This window comes from Astyanax mexicanus, chromosome 1 (genome assembly GCF_023375975.1).
Source record: "Astyanax mexicanus isolate ESR-SI-001 chromosome 1, AstMex3_surface, whole genome shotgun sequence".
In the NCBI taxonomy this organism is placed as follows: Eukaryota; Metazoa; Chordata; class Actinopteri; order Characiformes; family Acestrorhamphidae; genus Astyanax; species Astyanax mexicanus.
In genome coordinates, this window is record NC_064408.1 from 36,320,837 (window position 1) to 36,342,859 (window position 22,023).

At 36.7% G+C, this 22,023-nt stretch overlaps 1 protein-coding gene across 1 annotated transcript in view; it reads left to right on the top strand.

Moving 5' to 3' along the window:
* The window catches only part of ar (androgen receptor), a 206,579-nt gene that overhangs the window by 39,263 nt on the left and 145,293 nt on the right, over positions 1-22,023 (top strand). The window contains exons 2-3 of the mRNA XM_022685081.2: positions 5,486-5,634; positions 20,361-20,477. Coding sequence (XP_022540802.2) covers positions 5,486-5,634; positions 20,361-20,477 — 266 coding nt within the window. The remainder of the gene's footprint in view (positions 1-5,485; positions 5,635-20,360; positions 20,478-22,023) is intronic.

Here is a 22,023-nt window from a genome sequence, read left to right on the forward strand (position 1 = left end):
GAATGATATTTGAGTGAGAACATGTGAAATTGTGTTTAGAGTTTAGCAGTTTGGAGTCACGATGTCGACACATGAGCTTCATGTTTTTGGATTTGTGTGCATAGTTCCACATTTTTTGTGTAAACATTTGGGAAAAACTGTAAATTATAAATATATTTTTTTTACCTCTTTGTTTGTGAACTGATCATTTCCCTCAGTTGTTTGTCATTGTACTTACAAAGGGTGAAAATTACAATTTTGCATCAAACTACATACAGTAAAAACAGCTTACATTTTTGTGGCATATACATGTAGTACTGTAATGCTATATGAGAGGGTCCTACACCGCACCAAATAAATATAAAGAACAGAGCCAACATATTTCCATGGACTTGTCTGCATTTGAATTTGTACAGTGGCCTCATGATGTCAAAAACACAACCAAATACTTCTGATAATAGTGCTTTGAATTGATCTTGTCAGTGTTTATGTGATGCTCTACAAGAGATAAGCATATAAATAAGCATATAAATAGCTGTGTGTGTTGTTTTGGTGGAAGGAATCACCAAGCCCTTAATCATTTTCAGTTTGTGTTTAGAGTTTTGAGAAACTGAGCCAAGTTTCTAGAAATGCGTTTAAACATTTGGGAAGATGTGTACGTGCGTGTGTGTGTGTGTGTGTGTGTGCGTGTGTGTGTGTGTGCGTGTGCATGTGCATATTTGTGTTTATGTGCACCCCTCGCTTGACCCTAGCGGCCCTATTTATTTTGTTGTGTTTTGTTTTGTGCAGATAATGAGATGAGCAAATTAACGTATTAACCCTGGGGATTTCTGGATGTGCTGCCTTGATCTCCAGATCCTCTTTGTCATATCAGAATCACACACCACTTAGTGGGTGACAAAACTATATTGAAGATTCTGATATTTATACATTATGAACTACGGAAAATATATAATAAAAAAAACTGTGGTACAGCATCAAAACACATTAACTCTATAGTAAATATCTGTTTTGAACGTGATTAGTTATCTATTTTTGGAACCCCTAGCTGAAATCTGCTGCCCTGTGGTAGGCAGGTGGTCTGCCTGAGCTTTATGGAGCAGGGGGCTTCATAAAGAATAAATGTTCTGTTATATTTAATCATATCTGATTCAGGAAATATGTGAATAGAGGCAGATTTGTGTGAAATGGTTTGTAGATTGGGGTCATTTTTCCCAGACATGTGGTTTTATTTTGGAGCTCAGTAAGGCAGTGTAAAGGTCATTCTAATGGAGATAAAACAACTGACATGGTATACATATATTTTTACTGAACATATTTCTATACAGGTGCATCTAATATCATTGAAAAGTTACTTTATTTCACTTTATATTTCACTTTATATTAATTTTTTTATTGTTGATAATTATGACTTACAGCCAATGAAAACCCAACAATAAGTGTCACAGAAAGTTAGAATATTATACAAGACCAACAGGTATGTGGCAGTGTGGGCAGTGTGCCAAGTCCAGCTGGAAAATAAAATCTGCATCTCCATGAAAGTTGTCAGCAGAGGGAAGCATGAAGTGCTGTAAGATTTTGTGGGAAAACAAAACTGCACTGACTTTAGACTTAATAGAACACAGTGAATCAACACCAGCAGATCACATGACTCTACAAACCATTTGTAGAAACTTCACACTAGACCTCAAGCAGTTTGGACTGTGTGTCTCTCCACTCTTCCTCCAGACTCTGCTCCCTTGATTTCCAAATGAAATGTAAAATTTACTGATGGTCAGTGATGGTTTGGAGAGACATGTCCAAAGTCCAAAGTCAGTGCAGTGTTTTCCCAGAAAATCTTACAGCACTTCCCTCTGCTGACAACTTTTAAAGAGATGCAGATTTCATTTTCCAGCAGGACTTGGCACACTGCCCACACTGCCAAAAGTACCAGTTGCTCTTATTTAATATTCTAATTTTCTGAGATACTGATTTTTGAGTTTCCATTGGCTGTAAGCCACAATTATCAACAATAAAATAAATCAAGTGTAATACATCTATAGAACATGAGTTTCACATTTTTAACTGAATTACTGAAAAGTAACTTTTACTGCTATTTACATTTAAATTTTTTGAGATGCACCTATTTCTCACAGGCAAAAACATTGCGCCTCTAGCACTTGGTTCTTTTGTCATAAAAATTAAATAGAAGTACAAAAAAAAAACATCACATTTGGTCAATAATTAAAAAAAATGGTAAGAAATATAATATTTTTTAGGATATATATATATATATATATATATATATATATATATATACTGTATATATATACTTGTCTATTTGCATGTGTGCAGGTGTATTTGTGTGTGTGTGTGGGTGCGTGTGTGCGAGCTAGAGAACAGTTTGGATCCCGTCTGTAGACAAAACTTTGGATCAGTCATGGACACTGTGAGTACTCAAGGTTGCAAAAGTGTCCAAAACACAAGGTCAAAAAGCGTAGAAACAAACACACACACACACACACACACACACACACACACACACACACACACACACACACACACACACACACACACACATGTACAAGCATAATGGGAACATCTAGTGTAATATCAGTTCTGTTGCCTTGTCAATGAATTTCCTTTTTATAAATAAACAAATCACAGATCAAAAATACAATAAATACTACGTCACGTCCTCGCTATGTTTCCATGTGTTTTCCCCGCTTCCTAATGTGTTTCCCCAGTGATTTTCCATCACAGGTGTCTAATGGAAAATCACTGGGGAAACACACGAGGAAACCGGGAGAACACAGGGAAACCTAGCGAGGACGTGACACTACACTGTAAAATTATTTGAATAAATTAGTAAACTTTACTCAGTTACCAACAAATTGCATTTTTAAGTTCCAACAGTTGCAGATTTAAAACAGTGAATGAACTTTCAAGCATTGGCGTAGAAATAGGTGGATTTGTCCCCCCAAAAAATGACACCTCAGAAAAAGCAGAAATTTTTTTAAATAAACTTTTATTTTGAAAGTGCTCCAAAATCCGCACCCCACCATGAAAAGCACCTCCTTTCGGGAGTGTTTTTCTAATTAAAGTTGGCTAAAGCAATTATCAATTATCTATCAGCGCGTAATTAACTGGAACTTGTTCTAAGTCACTATAGGGTGGGCTTTGATTCATTTTAGCAAATGGGAGAGTGAGCGAGAGACAGAGAAAAAAAGGGAGAGCGAAAAAAAGAGAGAGACAGTCAGAGAGAGAGAGCGAGCGAGCGAGAGACAGAGAAAAAAGGGAAAGAGCGAGAAAAAGAGAGAGAGACTGTCAGAGAGAGAGAGAGAGAGCTTGCACGATTATGCGAGCGAGGGAGCTTGTGGGTCGGTCTCTTAGAAAAAAAAGGAAGAAAAAAAATCAGCATCCAGCCATTTGCCTGGTACGCCAGATTACCAGTCCAGCCCTGAATCACACCCACTCCTACGCCCTTGATTTTTTACTTCATATAACACTCAGCTAAAAGCCTGCTTTGTGAGCATGCTCAGAAGCAGTGTTCAGTCTTAATAAGGGTGAAAGAACCTTGATGAATAAAACTCTAAAACATCTTTCACACTGGCTCTTGGCACCAGTTATTTGTATTCTGGGTGAGTCCACCTGTCACTCACACTCACCGTCAATGTGTAGCCGTCTCCCCTGTGCTGCCCACACTTATATCTGTAGAGGCATATGTGTAGAGCTTGGCAATATGATGATATTTGGTACCACTTTAAAATAAGGCTCCTTCATAAAGGGTTTATAAATAGTTTATAAAGGAGTTAATTAATGGTTATTGATTAGGTTATAAACTATTAATAAGCAGTTAAAACGCATTAAAAGAAAGGACAACAGTAGCCTGTGTACCAAATAGTGATTCCACATTCATTAATACTGTTAAGCATTACTTTGATCTTTTCCATCAGTCATCATTAACATTTCTGCCAATGACTGTATTCATTAAAGTATAATAACATATTAAACGAGTAAACTGACTTTGTATTTAATTTTATTAGATCTGTTGAAAAAAAGAAAATGTTACTGTTGTACTTTCTATTTATGTGTTGTAATGTTTTTGAAGTATTTACAATCTTAATTTATAACCATTAATCAACTCCTTTAAAAATGATGTTCAGAAAAATTGCAGTACTGGGCATGAAAGAGTATTTAAATAGCAGTTTTTAAGAATCTGACACTACAGATAATTTTTTTTTTTTTAAAACATTGCAAAAAATATAGTGTACAGTGAAAATGTCTTTCACTGTTGTTAAATAATATTTAAACCCTATAAACCTGCTCTGTCAGTGTATGATGATGTGGAATATCAATATTGTAATTATATTGTATCGACCAAATGAGGAAATGTATTGAGATATCAATTGTTGTGCCTTTCTCTGCTCGTGCTGTTGCCAAATGCCACAGTTACCACTCAGACACTTTAAAAAATGTTTAGATTTTTGCCATTATAAAAGGTGTAATCTGTTAGAGTTTCAGTAATTAGAAGTATAAGAAGATAACTGGTCCTAATGCACGGTATTAAATGAATAGAAATATTCTTAATTTTAACTAAAAGAAATATACTTATCAAAAGTACATCTAAATTATGAAGTACTATATGCAGGTAAATACAAATAATTTTAACTTAAGTGTAGTAAACCTTGCTTAAAATGAATTGTTAACACTGCATAGAAAACATGTTCTGATTCACTCAGATTTTGTTTAACAGCAAACGTGTTGCATGCTTTTTTTAAAGAAGGTTAATTAATTAGAACTTCCATATATACATATATACATATGTATATTGTTCTTTTGCTCCAATTTTCAATCAGAATACATTTTGTCTGTTCAAACAAATAAACATACACTTCTCTTTCACTTATATACTGTATTCTTTTTACAGAAATATTGTACTGTAATATGAAATGTCTGAATTTAGGGTTAAATTCAATTAGTTTTGAGACAGTGAACAACTTTAAATAACTTAAATAAAAACACAATCATTTTGGACACTGTGTGTATTTGTGTGTGTGTGTGTGTGTGTGTATGTGTGTGTGGGAGTGGGAGTGTGTAGGCATTATGTTGTGGCTCTTTTGATCTATTGGTGTTTGATTAAGGCGCTGGGAGGAGACCGTGTCAGAGAGACAGAAGGGCAGTATTGAATGACAACAATCTTTTATTCCCCCCCTCCTCCTCCAATACTTCACTGAACAACTCATGAAAGATTTAACCCTTTAAACCTGAATAATCTTCAGTTTCATAGTAGAGACTGAATAATTCATAGACGCTTTACAGTTGAAATATAAGGCTAATTACAAGTAATTAAAGTGTATAGTGAGCAGTTAGCATCACACAGCATGATCTTCATTAGGCTAAATTAATAACACTTTCTGAGTGTGATGTAAACTGAGGTGTGTGTTACAGTCTCTCATTAGGATTCATTATTAATAAAGTTCTTTGTGTGTGTGTGTGTGTGTGTGTGTGTGTGTGTGTTTTGCAGGTTTGAGGGTGGGAGGGAGGTGTTTCCCATGGACTTTTTTTTCCCTCCTCAGCGCACCTGCCTGATCTGCTCTGATGAAGCATCTGGGTGTCATTATGGCGCGCTCACCTGTGGCAGCTGCAAGGTGTTCTTCAAGCGAGCTGCTGAAGGTAACACTCACATTTATCTTCTCATACACACACACACACACTACCTCACGCACCCACTCACATTCTGCACAGGTTTTTATACACATGGCACATTTGTATTATACTTAATCTTTGTCATGCACTACCTCTCTGTCTGTCTGTCTGTCTATCTATCTATCTATCTATCTATCTATCTATCTATCTATCTATCTATCGTATCTATCGTATCTATCGTATCTATCGTATCTATCGTATCTATCGTATCTATCTATCTATCGTATCTATCTATTTATTTATTTATTTATTAGTGCTGGGCGGTATGACCAAAAATGTGTATCGTAGTATTTTTCAAGATTCTGACACTTTCACAGTATATCATGGTATTTTTTTATTTTTCTTCTTTTTTACACTTATTACACTAATCCATTTATCTCAGGTGCCTAAAACGTTTGCACAATACTGTATATAGGTTTGTGACTTACTGTTAGGAGTACACATACTATAAAACACTAAGGCTTTGAATTAAGGCTGTAAATACTGTTGTGTTTACTCTGTCCCGCAACACATTACATTACATTAAAACACATTACAAAAATATCAAGAAATCAGAATTCATTAGCAGAAAAATAACTAAAGAATGTGAACACCAGACCTTAAAAAGAGATACCCCAACAAATTTAACACGACTACCCTTACTAAATAAATTAAATATTTAAAATAGTTTCCCAAACACTATAAATGGACCTTAAATACTCAAAATATAGGGTAAGTATTTAAAATAGATATTTCTCAAAAGTTCTATTGCACACATTAGACACAAGTTTAATATTTATTTACAATATGTTATTATATCCATTACATTATAACAGTAATAAAATTAGTCACAATTCCTTTCTTTCTCAAGTTAACAAATAAATTAGGTTCAGTGTGCATTAAAATTGTCCTTCAAGCTTTAGTAGTGATACATTTAAAAGGGTCTCTTTTCTGAGTGAATAATTGCTGTTTGCTGTTGTTTTTGCTGTTGTTTTTTCAAATGGCCAGTGTTAGCTAGTTAGCTAGTTAAATGTTTCTCATTTGTAGCTCCGCCCCTTCCCCAGGTGTTTCCAATTCTAGTGTGTTTCATGTTACTATAAATAGCACTCCTCTGCCACTTTGTCTCCGTCGGTCTTTGCACTAACTTCTGTTGTTTTGTCTCTCTGTGTTTCTCCGCGTTTCTATAACCCTAGCTCCGTGTTTATTCCTAGTTTGTTTCCTGTGCTCCTTATTTCGTGTTTTTCTCTGTTTATCTCCAGTTTATGTTTCTCGTCCCTTGTTTATTTCCGTTAACTCCTTGTATTTAACCCTGCTTTGTGTTTATTAGTTTATTCCCTTGTATTTATTTCCCTGCCCTGTTTGGTTTGTTTATTTTTATTATATTCTCTAGTTTGTTTGTTTTAGTTCTCTGGTTCCTCTCATTTGTTTTCTGGTTATTTTCAGACATTTAGTTTATTCCCTAGTTCATTGTATATATATCCCTGTTCCGTGTTTTAGTGTTTACTTGTTTCTTGTTTCTTTGTTACTTGTTATTTATTTATTAAATTATTATTTATTGATTTCACCCTACCTGCACTTGTGTCCGCCTCCTCGTCTCCCTGCCTGGGTATTCCTGACACCTCACTTCCACACACACACTAGATATCTGCATACCTACATTGCATCATATATTTACATATTCAGTCCTACTTAACATATTTCCGTGCAATATTTGTCTATAGTTATTATGTGTATTGTTATTGAGTGTATTGTGTATAGTGTTATACTGTAAAGCTATCTGTATGTCTTATTTTATATTATATTTTATTTTATTATTATTCTTGTAAGTATTATTCTCTGCACATTGGTGGGAATCTGCACCCAAATGTTTCACTCACATGTACACCTGCACTCCGCGACAGGACAATAAAAATCTTAAATATTGAATATAACAATATTTAAAATAGGTAAATAACCATATATACTGTAATAGGATACTACCACCGATTCATAAGGTCCCAATTAATAAATGAAATCAGTTAAATTCGATATCTGTTAATTTAACAGATATATGTATTTCAGTTACAATAACAGGATTTGTTTAGATAGAATACATGAGTCTTATTTTTAGCGATCTATAGGTGACCCGTTGTCACGTCTTTGCCTTGTTTCCTGTCTGTTCTCATGTCTCTGTGTGTGACCCCCACGTGACCTGTGCTCCTCTGTGTTGTTTCCCTGTAATTTTCCACTTAACTGTGTTCATTTGTAACTCCGCCCCTTAGTCCTAGGTGTTTCCAGTTTCCCGGTCCACTACTATTTATAGTCCATGTTTCCTTTCTCGTGTGTCGACCCTTGTATGTTTTTACGTCTGTCAGTGGTCCTCGTGTTTTCCCATTACTCCTCGGTCCTGGTCTTTTGAGTTAAGTTTATTTATTTATTTATTTTTCTAAATTAATTATTGTTTGCATTTGCCTCTGCCACGTTGTCCTTCCTGCACCTAACCCTGACACCCGTCTACTGTGAACTGCACAGTTTTTTTTTTTCTTAGGGTGTGTCAGTGTGCCTTTGCTATCATAATGACGGGAAAAGTACATAACAAGTCGTGTACTAGTTCTCTTAATTAATTATGGGTGTGTTTTCGGCATAGCTTGCAATAAACCAATCAGTGTTACTTTAAAAGCCAGATGCGCTATGACTTTGATGGATTGCTGTTTTAATGACACAGTTAACTGGACGTGTCCAACACTCCTCAGCACCAGAAACTGACCTCCTCGTTAATGCTGGGAAGGTGTGTGAGCAGGTCATTTAAATAATAAAACACTGACTTATATTTTGTATGTATTTTTTTTTTTTTGGTTTATTGCTGATGTAAAAGTTGCATAACTTCTAACAGGCATGGGCTATGGGTTTGTGCACTGCTGCATGTGTATGTGTGCGTGACAAGCGGTGGGATGTACCCTCGTCCACAGGCCTGTGTTCAAAATTCACTGTCAAGAAAGCAATTGACTGATGACATCTGTCTAGGTTATGTTCAGTTAGTGGCGATTTAATAAATAGACTCAAATAATTAAACTTAGTTGCTAAAAAGGAACCTAAAGCCTTTCAAAGCAATTTACACCAATGCACAAAAACATTCTACGCGGCTCTCTGTTGGCTGACTGGTACAAATTTTGAAGAAATTTAATTATTTTGGGCTTAATTTAATTTTGGTTTAGGTTGGAACCAAATTTAGTTGTATTGGTTGTATTTTTTTAAACTAAGGGGTTTTGTTTTTATTTCCAAAAAGATATTCTCACATTGAGAAAGCACAGTTCACTAAAATAGAACCACTGTTCATGATTAAATGAAGTTAATTAAAAGTGTTATTTTTTTAGTGCATCTGATAATGAGAAGGAAACATGGACAACAACGCTCTAAGAAGCAAAATAAATCAGTGGATGAAAAAGAGAACGAACTATGCTCACTTGTGGCACATATATAGGGTGCCTGTATTTCCTAATTTCATTCCACAGCCTCTTCAAATACTCCCCATTTTCTAGCTTGGCCTCCATGTCAGCACTGCTGCACAGTAAGAAAAATTTCCATGTGTGCGTCGCAGAGACTGACTAGAGAACATCTACAGTCACCTGATGGACATTATTAGCTGGTATAAATTCACCTTTCAAAGCAGGAAAAAGGAAATCAGATGTCTACTTTTATGGCAATTACAACATTTATTTATTCAATACAGTTTGAAATAAAGTTCATTCACTGGAGCCAAAGCTCTTGGGGGGAGTCACAACTTATCAGCCAAAACTCCATAAATAGTGGCTGAGGAAACGTTCTGTATACTTAAATTAACAGCAACTCTTTCACAGCAAGCAGGACAAGCTCATACATTAAGGAAACATGCTGAGCACTGGCACCTCTTATTTGTTCTTATTTGAACTTTGTGGTACATCACAGAAATCTGTTAATCTGGAGTTTAGCCTCCAAATCTGCCTACCGCTATTCCCCTAGTCTCATTTCCACACTCTGGTTTGCCAGGTATAGACACCAGTACACAAACAGTGTACTGCAGCCATGGAAACAGACAACCTGGTAATCGATTGCTGAGCAGGTACTGAGCTTCAGTAAGGTTGCTAACAATAGATACACTGTAAAACCCAATAAGTTGACTTAAATCAAAGCTTTTTAAGTACTGTGAGCTTAACAAATACACAATACATATATAAATAAATATATATAAATAAATTTATATAATTTTATATATATATAAAATTAAGATTTCCCTGGACTTATATTATTTTATTTAATCAAGTACTGTATACTACATTGATTTTAGTAAGAATTACATAATTAATATAATTAATTTCTGCCAACTTTACCAGAGCACAAAATGTATGGTACTATATATTTTTGCATGATAATTCTACTTTGGATGTGATGCTCAGGTGAATAAAAATTGTAGATTTGTATTTAGCCTTCTTTTTGATTTCATTAAAAAAAATACTCATAGAAAAGTAGAAGAAGAAAGAAAACAGTATAGAGTGAACAGAGCACACCCAAAACAGATATACTGAAAATGAAACTTGTTCTCACAGCCTACAACACAGAGACCAGTTAGTTTATTAATCACAGTATATGATCTACAATTTACCTAAGGTAGCGTGAGGAAGGAATCACTACACACTGATGGTGAGTGTCAGAAACTGTTGGACACACCCAGAATGCAAATAGATTGTGCAAGAAGGCAATGGAAAAGAAGCTGCAAATGGCAAAAGACTAAACTCAGTTATTATAATTGAATCAACTCATAGATCTCTGTTTGAATATACAGTATATGTGCCCAAATTTGTTCAACTAACTCACAATAAAACTTTAAATAATTTACCTCCACCACCAGTGTAGGAGAGACCGACATTCTGGACATTGAAACTTATATATATAAATATTCACTGATCAGCTACTAAGTAATACTCGTCATTGCTTGCCACTTATGTATCAATCTGGCAACCCGCGTGAGCTTCACATCTGGGGAAAAGCGGGTGGGGCAGAAAACTCTGGATCGAGGAATGGATTTGGAAAGATCATGTAATGTTCCCTCTGTCTGGTACCCACTATCAGTCTTTGGTCCTTACTATGAGCTTACTATGGCCAGTGATTAGCCTCGCTCACAAGATAACATCTCACAACTTGTATGTTATACTTTAGATCATGTTTGTTTCATGATCATGTTGCTTCTATCCTTAGTCCTTTTTGTTCCTGTCTTTTGTTCTTGTTTATCTTCCTTACTCTGCTTGTTTTACAACACATGTTCCTCTATTGTCTCCGCTCATTTGTGATCCCACCTGTGTCTTATTATTTGTAACCCCACCCCCTCGTTATCTTCTCCAGGTGTTTCTTGTATGTATGTAGGTACATATACACACCATGTTTTCCTATGTTTTCTGTCATGCTTTTTGAACCACAGTCTTGCTTTGTTTTTTTTTGTTTGGTTTTTTTTGCTTCTGAGTTTCTGGTTTGTTATGGTTTGTCGTTTTTATTTTGTTTGTTGGTTGGTTTTACGTCTGTTTGTGTTGGTCCCTGCGTGATGTTTATTTTATTGTCTATTGTTTATTAGTTTTTGTCGCTTTGTTTGACTTATATAGTATAATATTGGCTGCTGATAAAACCAACATGCACTTGTATCGAGCCTCCAACTCCAAAATAAGCATGAAAATACATAAACGATAAGCATGAAATTACAGATGTGGGATTCCCCAAGTGTACTCCTGTGGCAGCAGTTCTTCATGATTAATCAGAAATGCTATCTATTATATGACCGATCCCTCGTACTGCAAAACAAGTAAAAGACAGAATGTACTTGGAGCACAGCGCTACGCAGTGCGCTCAGACGCTGAAAAATATGGCCAATATGTGTCAATTTCAATTCCTCTGAACTTAGTGATTAAAGCAATATGCCTTCTACCATCAAGCTTTGGAGAAGTAACAGTTTGGGTGTACCGTGGTGCACTCATTGCCACATGTGGAGCAGGAACAGGATAAGTAGCAAACAGAGACGGGCTGGGAAAGAAGGAAGAGGAGGAGGAGGAGGAGGACGTTGAGAGCAGGCCTGCTTTTTTCCATATCCACCTCCAGATCTTTCACCCAGACATCTCTGTGAGTCTCGAGCTCCAGTGCTCGGATGTGTAGCAGCTGGATTTTATGGTGTTGTTTGCTCAACTCCAACTCCTTCAAATGTAAAGCCAGCATGGGATCTTTTAGAGGTGAGACCGGATTAAGGGGATCTTTAAGCGCCGGTTCCTTGGCTCCGGGTTTGGGCCCAGCCTTCGCCACAGAACTCGCCAGAATCTTCCAGCAGAATTGCAACACCCTCCAACCTCCTCTAACATCTGCTGCTCAACAAGCTGCGTGTCCAGCATGCGTTTAATGTCCTCTTTAACCTCGCTCTGCAGTGCTGAAATATCAAAGCAGCAGGTCATCTTTACGACAGCGCTCAAACTGCTCTAAACTGGGACAAATTGTAAACTGATTCATCTTGAATTTAGACACCAAGGAAACCAACAAACGCCCACTCCCATGACAATGAAAACAACGGAAGACTAATGAGTAGCAAAAAGTGCCCAGAAAAGGGAAAAAAGACACAAAAAGAATAAGAAAAGAATAGGGACAAACCCAGCCTGGTCTCCAGAGAAATTCGTACAATGTATACTAAATATAGTTCAAACTCTAGTGCATATAAACAAATTACTGATGCAACCAGATGAAAAAAGAATCAACATTTTAAACAAGACAATGTTACAGTTTCATATTATTCTATAAACCATAAGCCCTACGAGACACCTAAACCTGCAACTAAACCTAATCTACAACACCAAAGTCTAAACCTAATCTTAACCTAAGTCATCTGGACCAAAACCTCAATTTAAACCAATACACCTCAATCCTAACTTAACCTACACCTCAATTCAAACCATAACTTAATCTACACCTCAAACTAAACCTCAATTTATCCTACTTTTCAGTCTAGACCGAAACTTAACCTACTACACCTTCACCCAAATCTACTTTTAACCGATTACACCTCAACCTAAAGCTAAATGTATCCTTCTTGTCAACCTAGACCTAAGCCTAACCTAATACATCTCAACATAAACCTAAACTTAACTTGCTACCCCTTACCCTAAACCTAAATTTAACCTGGTACAGCTTAACATATACCTAAATTAAACTAATTATACCTCAACATAAACCTAAGCTTAACCTACTACACCTCAACCTAAACCTAAATTGAACCTATTTTAGCTTAAAACCTAAACTTTATCTATTAACCTTAACCTAAATGTAACATATTACTTCTTAACCTTAACCTAATTTAAACATATTACACCTTAAACTAAACATAAATATTATCTATTACACCTCAACATTAACATAAACTTAACCTGCTACACCTTAACCTAAATTTAACCAATTACATCTCAACATTAACTTAAACTTAACCTACTGCACCTCTTGACCTATACCTAAATTGTAACCTATTATACCTCAAAGTCTACCTAAGCTTAACCTGCTACACCTTAATATATGCTTAAATATACCCTACTACACCTCAACCTAAACCTAAATTTACCCTACTACACCTCAACCTAAACCTAAATTTACCCTACTACACCTCAACCTAAACTTACCCTACTACACCTCAACCTAAACTTACCCTACTACACCTCAACCTAAACTTACCCTACTACACCTCAACCTAAACTTACCCTACTACACTTCAACCTAAACCTAAATTTACCCTACTACACCTGAGCCTAAATCTAAACGGAACCTATTACATCTCAACATAAACCTAAATTTAACCTACTACACACCAACTAAATCTAAATCCTAAATTTGACCTGCACCTTCATCTTAACATAAACTCAGATTTAATCTACACCTCAACCTTATCTTAATCAATACTCAGCCAAACCCAAAATGAACCTGTTACATCACAAACTATACCTATACTCGACCTTCACCTACACCTAAACCTACACCTCAACCCACTACATCTAAACATTCAATTAACCTATGCCTCAACCAAACCTAAATCTAAACTTTCGAATAACCTATACCTCAACCTAAACTTAATTTACTACACCACAACCTAAACCTAAAACTAACCTACACCTAAAACTAATTTTTACCCAAACCTCTAATCTAAATCTTGTAGAACGTGCATTTAACAGTTGTTGCATGTCCTTTTTTTTAACTGATAATTTCTTTAAAATCTTGAGAACAGAGTAGCTGTCAACACTGTTTTCTTAATTCTTCTAAAAATATGTTCATACACATGTTGTGAATTTCTTGGGGTACACTTAAGTCATAAACTTACATATTTTACGAGATCTTGATGATGAATCTCTAGTGCTGTTAAGGCTAGGTCTAAGATCCAACTACAAGAGAGGAGACCTAACCTTCCTCCAACCACAGTGAATCTGAAGGAACACAAACATTCTCCAACTCCCTGAGCAGCGATAACCATCAGAAAAAAGGAGAATATAAACACACAGCATCAAGCTACCCTTAGCCTTTATTATTATAATTTACAGTTTATTTACAGTCGACAAACAAACACCAAATACGGGTCATAAAAACTGGGATCAAAACAGGCAAAGGTTAGAGACACTAACATCCATCAAAGGTTAAATCAAAAGGGAAAGGAAATGAGCATTTTCTTGTCTCACTTTAAGAAACAAAATGTTAGATTTACTTCATTACTTATGGCATGTATACATAAGACATGTTTGAATCATCACCTCCACCAGCAGCAGCAGCATTAGCTTAGCACAGGCTAGCGCCCAGCCAAGGCTCCCTTGCCCAAAACCCCCAGAGCTGAATCGTCTTTTGTGGAAAAAAAAAAACCAGTCAGGCTAAGCCAAGCCAATGTTGAGCCAAAATAAGCTACGCTAACCTAACCACAGTCCTGCAGGCACAGCTAGCCTGCCAGCTAGCTAACCAACACAACCCAGCTAACAGGCAGAAATGCTCGCAAAAGTGCTGCTTTTACATGCAGACGACACCGCAGAGCAGGAAAAGAGAATTTTTGCATTATTTCACGCTCCTAATGTTTACTAACCCCAAGTTTGGTTTCAAGCTAACGTTCACATTGTTAGTCTCTATAAACTATACATTTAATTGTAGTGACAGTTCTGTTACTGTTCACTTGTTGTGGAACTACTCTTTGTCAGAAGACACACTCTGTATTAAAACATATTCATTATCAGTTTTTTGAGGGTGTTTTATTTTTCTAATTAATTTTGTAAAAAAAAAACAGTCGAACAATCGAGGTCGTGTGTTATCTCAAATAACATCACACCTTCGGCTCGTGCCTACGACTAAATCACTGCTGTGATTTTATTCCCAATATCACTCCCTCTCATGTTCTATTGCTGTGACGTATGTAGTAAAACTATATAATCTCTATAGTTTCATCTTAGTGACTAAACATCCACAACATTTAACAAACATATGCTTATTATGCAAATCTGAGAACCTGGCTGTATTTTATCACAACAACCCAACTGACTGTTTCACAACTTTCACTCACTATCACAATTTGTTAAGTAACTTCAATGTAAGAAACCTGAGGAAATGCAACAATAGGATGATAATGCTTGTTTTTTCAGTGCTGATGGATTGACATTGAGGAAACACAGACTAAAAGCAGCAAGAGTTTTAACAATATTACATGATTATTATCATAACTTTCTGACCTCATACACAAATTTAATAGGTTACATTTATTCTGCTTTGATTTTTTTTTTCTTTTCCTTTACTGCAGCGAACAATGGAGCTACACGCCTTACATTTGGTAAAACTTTCATCTTTTGGTCCAAAGTACATAACTGTATTTCACACTGATAGCATATTGATTTTCTAACTCTGCTGCTCCTTTTTTATCCGCCCTCTCCTGCACAAATCCTGCACTCTTACACTCCCTAAATTCTCAAGCAAGAGAACTCCCGTGTCCTTAGCTGCCAGTAGGTCTGAAAGCTGTGATTCATCTGTGATTCATAGAAGTATTCCATTCACTATAATTAAATTACTCAGCTACTCTACTAGATCTTGGTCCCTTTGGTTCCTTTTTCTCCACCGCCTTTCTTGTTCAAAGTACTGGGCCACCCTGCAGAGAGGGTCTGCTGAGCGTACAATCTACAGCTTGGTCATTTTCGTGTCACAGATGAAGTGGACAGAGAAATGTTTTATCATTGATTATTTCCTGTATGTTAGGCATCTTCTGTGTCTCTCCACTCACTGTCCACTTTATAAGACACACTTCTTCACCATGTAGATATAAAATCAGAGACAGAAGCTTTGAATCTGTTTCTGCATGGTTTGTAATGGTCATCCAGTTGCCCAGTGGTTTTCCCAGGGGGCTGCAGAGGTACTGCAGGGGGATCGTAGGCCAACATAATTTTGTTTCTATTTTGGAAAGTAAAAATGCGCTCGGCTGTGCTCATGAGTCTCCAGGCTAGTGGCATTTTAGAGCACAAAAGTGATAATGAATTAATATATATATATTTTTTTTTTCTTTTTTTTTTTGTGACCTGGGGATGAAAAATTAACACTCACATATACCTACATATACATTTTTATATCTGTATTTCACCACTGGAGTTGCCAGAGAAGAGGCACAAGAGCGCGATTGGTTTGTGCTTTGATCTTTTTCATATATAAAAAATATATAAAAGTGAATTTCGAGTAAATAATAGAGAAGTTAAATAAAATGTATTTATGTTTAGTCAAAGTTCTTTCCTCTTTTCATTTTTTATTTCCAAAGATGGAAAGAATAAGTGAGAATGAGCACCAGGTGCATCTGTTACATTCTCTGTTAAAATAAAGAATGTGTAAATCTGCTATGTTAAGCTACAATTAGTAAGTCCGTAACATAAATATAAATTCTCATAAATGTCAGAAAAATATAACTAATAGTAAAGAGTAACTAAAATTAAAGCAATCTCTGTACAGCTAAAATTAAAAGCTCCCCACGGCTAAAATAAAAGCTCAGCAAATTGCCCAAATAGCTGCACCACGAAACGTGGCCGGCAGCCAAGATAACGGTAACTTTTGGGGGAGAAATCAGGAAATACAGGCATCTACCACTCAGAATTGTAAACATGTTTTAACTCTCTACTACCTACTAAAGAAACGTGGATGTTGGGTATAAATCAGACTCATAATGACGGTTTATGGGGCGGATGGTCCAGCAGGGGCAGAACGTGCAGCTGGATTTTTTGGCCGATGTAATCTCTGTTCATATGCACAGGATAATTATAATTATATATATATATATATATTTTGCGGTGGGCTAAGGGAGCCGTGAGTTGCAAAAAGTTGGGAACCCCTGCACTAGTCCTTCATCAGTGCTTACAGGACTCTGCACGCAGGACACTGTTGGTGGACTATTGGCAGTTCTCCACAGTCTAAACACTGAGGTGTTTAAAACCTCCAGCAGCACTGCTGTGTCCCCACAATACACACTACTAACACACCACCACCATCATGTCACCAGTATCACTGCAGTGCTGAAAACCCCTGACCCACCACCCACATAATAATAATAGCTGTTCTCTGCTGGTCTCTCCTGTGGGGCCCTAGCCATTAAAGAACAGGGTTAAAGGAGACTAATAAAATATGCAGGGAAAAAAATGCTGAATCTTTCGAGGTAACACTTAATGACCAGTTTATATATCCCATGCTATCCCAAGACTTTTGATAAGTCAGTGTATTTGATACCCATGTGTGGAAACTTCTCCTACAGTTTTAGTGCCGGCATGAAGAACACTGACATTTATATTGGGCCCATTTGAAGTTGCTTGCATTATAAAAATGATATTTATAGACACTGCCAGTTTTTAATGGTCCCTCTGGTCTGTAACCCTCCATAATCATCAGAAAACATAATACTTTTTATCAGTAAAAAAGTCTTTGTAGCACTACTTCCCACTTTTTGAAGCTTAGTTTCCAAAAGGCTTTGATATATTTGGATAATTTTATACATCCTTTAACATCCTGACCAAGAGAAAAAATACTTTATTTATTTGATTTTATCTTTAGTATAATAATGATGAAGTTATATAATTCAATTAATTTAAACCCCCTAAAACCATAATATAATGATGAAGTTACACTTGTTAAGCACCTTTTTAGACACCCAATAACACTTTACAGTTGCATTACAGCTTTTTCTTAATTTCTTATTTTATCCCATTTTATCCCAAATTACAAGTCCAATTACTCAACTAGGACTCCCCATATCATTAGTAATATCCCCAACACCAGGAGGACGAACATTAGCACATACCTCAGTCAGCCACCACCTCTTTTTTTAACTGCTGCTGATGAAGCATTGCTGAGTAGCATCACAGCGTGCTCGGAGGAAAGTGCAGCGACTCAGCTCCGATACATCAGCTCACAGAAGCCTGTGCTGAACAAACATCGCGTTGGAAGTGATGTGGGGAGAGAGCGCCATCTACCCACACAGAGAAATGACCCAACCATGACCAATTGTGCTCTCTCAGACTCTGTCTGCTGATGCCAAGCAGCATGATCTAGATTTGAACTGGCAATCTTCAGATAGTGGCAGCATACTAATCATTCGTACCCTTAACCAGAAATGACTGACCACCTGGAGGGCTGAGGCATTAACCCAAGATAGAGTGCATCGGCCTATATCTAAAGTCATGAACACATACATACCTGAGCAGTTTAGAATTTCCAATTAACCTGATCTTCATGTTTGTGGACTGTGGGAGGAAACCATCACAGACATGGAGTGAACATGCGAACTTCCCTCAGATAGGAACTTAAACCCAGAAGTGGTGGGAGGTGAACATGCTACCCCAAATCACTAAGCCACCATTGCTGCCCAATATAATACAAATTATCTTTGATCATTTTTCCACCAAAACCAAGAAACATACAGGGGTTGCACGGTGAAACTAAAAAACCTGTCATTTTAGTGTGGGAGGTTTCATGGCTAAATTGGAGCAGCCTGGTGGTCAATCTTCATTAATTGCACATTGCACCAGTAAGATCAGAGTTTAATCAGCAGGGTAAGAGCACAGTTTTGCTCTAAATATTGCAATGCACACAACATTATGGGTGACATACCAGAGTTCAAAAGAGGACAAATTGTTGGTGCACGTCTTGCTGACGCATCTGTGACCAAGACAGCAAGTCTTTGTGATGCAAGAGCCACGGTATCCAGGGTAATGTCAGCATACCACCAAGAAGAACCAACCACATCCAACAGGATTAACTGTGGATGCTGTAATAGGAAGCTGTCTGAAAGGGATGTTCGGGTGCTAACCCGGATGGTATCCAAAAAACATAAAAGCACGGCTGCTCAAATCACAGCAGAATTCACTATGCACCTCAACTCTCCTGTTTCCACCAGAACTGTCCGTCGCCACAATAAATTATTGTGATCTAAAACCAGGTGTTTTATGTTTCATTGTCCAGGCCCGGTAAATACCTGAGAAATTTAGTATGTCCAATTAACCTGATCTTCATAATTTTGGATTGTGGGAAAAAAAAACATCATGGACATGGAGTGAATATGCAAACTTCCAGGAACTTAAACCCAGAACCCAGAAGTGGTGGGAGGTGAACATGCCACCACTAACCACTAAGCCACCATTGCTGCCCAATATAATAAAAATGAAAATTCCACCCAAACCAAAAAACATATGTGAAGTGATTTATGGATGAAAACTCTAAAGATATACAGCTGAAATAACTCAATGACTAGCCTAACATAATCCGTCAAGTGGTAGAGATGGAACAATCAGGTTACGTTCAGAACCTTCTTCAATAAGATAAATTGATTCATATATGCTCTACTAAACGATTGAGGAGAAGTTAAAGGGTTACATTGAAGAGGGTTTGTGGTTGCCAGGAGGACGGTATTTGTCTGACTGCAATGTGCCAAGTGTAAAGTCTGGTGGAGAGGGGATAATGGTGTGGGGATGCTTTTCAAGAGTTGAGCGCACCAGTGTACAAAGCAATGTCCATAAAGACATGGTGGAATGATTTTGGTGTGGAAGAACTTGATTAGCTAATGGGAAAAAATAGAGCGGAGATTGTGAGCCAGGCTTTCTTGTCCAACATCAGTGCCTGACCTCACAAATGTGCTTTTGAAAGAATTGTCTAAAATTCCCATAAACACATTCCTAAACGTTGTGGAAAGCCTTTCTAGGAACGTAAAAGCTGTTAAGGCTGCAAAGCGTGGGCTGACATCATATTAAACATATTACATAAGAGGTTCATATGCGTACAGAGATGAGTAAGATGAATGAAAAAACTGTTGGCAATATAGTGTATATTTTTTTGTTTGTGTCCCAAGCGTGTAACTCTGTATCTGTATGTTTTAGTCTTGTGTCATGATGTTAAACTAACTCTGCATGTATTTTCTGGCATATGAAAGTTTGGACATCAGTTTTTTGTTTTTTTTTTGTAAATGAGATGTGCGTGTGAGAAGCTTTCGGTACTCATTAAAGTTTTCTCTTAGAGCAGTACAGCCAAGTCAAGGGCCGTTTAGGATTAATGCTTTATGTTCTGTGCCTGTTTTAATGGGATTTGGCAACCTAACATCAAACTTTTGTTCACACACACAAAATATTTTCTACGTGGTTATTGAAACTAGTGTCAATGAAGATAATGGACACTTCTCCTATCTCTCTTTTTTCTCTCTCCATCAGGGAAGCAGAAGTATCTTTGTGCCAGTAGGAACGACTGCACCATTGATAAGCTGCGGAGGAAGAATTGCCCCTCTTGTCGTCTGAAGAAGTGCTTTGAGGCAGGAATGACTCTTGGAGGTAAAGCTGTGCTCGCCCCTAATATTAGATTGATTTGATCTGAGAGCGATCTTTTATTTTGGCTTAAACCCGCTTAAAGCTACCGCGACATCCTTGATAAGAAGTGACAGATTTTACAGATTGGGAAAGAGATGGAGAAGGAAAGAGAGAACGAGAGTGTGGTTAACACAGAAAGAAACAGACATTACCTTTTTTATACAACAGAAAAGACATATGGTGTCACATTGCTTCTTTTAAGAAGACCAATAAGACATTTCTTTTGCACTGCCTTTAAAACGGTCGCAATTAACCCTTACAGACTATAGAGAGAGATATCATCTACAGTATAGAGGTACAGAAAAAGCTCATATCTTACATTTGTCTAGTTTTTTTTTCACTTTTGTCTCGTATAATGTTTCACAATTCAATGTGTCACAATTCGTTTCTAAGTTGCAATTTTCCATCCTCATTCCTCATTCATTGTTAATCCTGTCAAACACACACAGATCCTTTCTTTAAAGTGTTAGATTTACTCACATGGACAAATTGAGATTGAGACTAGACGGTGATTCAAAGGTCATTTCTGAAGTGGTTCTGAAGAGTAACCACTGTGCTCTATGTGGTGTTGAATATATAATTTGAGTTCTAGTTTTTGATTGAAGAACAGTAAAAGACTTTTTTGCTTGGGTGCACAACAGGTTGGTTTATGTGTTTAAATATATTATAAATTACAATCACATGTTCAAAACATCACGGCTAGGAGTTCCTGCATTACTTCCTGTGCTGTGCTGTTCCTAATGTGTGCAGCTGATGGTTAAGCAAGCAACAACTGTGCCTTTAAGACTAATGTAAAGTCTGTAAATGAGCTGAGATTCTGTTTAAATCTTAGATAGGGTGGGCGTGGCTAGACTTCTGAGAGATATTTAAGTCGGGCGATACTTCTGTAGACTAAATAAACAAGTTAATAAACGCTTACAAACATAAAAGCCATGTCAGAATGAATGTACAGTGTGCGTCATACATCTTTATTAACAGTAGTTAGTGACGAGCTTTTATTATTATTTTAATTATTATTTTTTTTTTTATCAACACAAGGTCATGATTATACAGACTCATTCAAAATACAGTCCCAGTCAAAAGTTAGATTTGTTTATTTGGAAAAAATCTGCATTGTCGATTAATACTAAATTCATCCAAACTATGCAGAAAAACATGGAATTACTGAATATGTTTTATATTTTAGATTCTTCAAAGTAGCACCTTTTTCTTAGATGACAGTTTTGCACGTCTTGGCTGGATTTCTTCAGTCAGATTTTTGAGGTAGAGTCAGATGGAATTCAGGCTTTCAGTTAACAGCTGTGCTCTGTCAGGTAGACCCAGGCAGGGAGACAAGGAGGCGGAGGCATAGGCAGGTAAAGGAAACAATGTATTAAATTTATAAATAAACAAATAAACAAAGAACAAAGAAACAAGTGAACACGGAGCAAATAAATAAACCAAAACAAACGAGGGGTTAACATACAACAGGGAGGCTAAACAAAGAAACAAACAAGTAACTGAAAGTAAT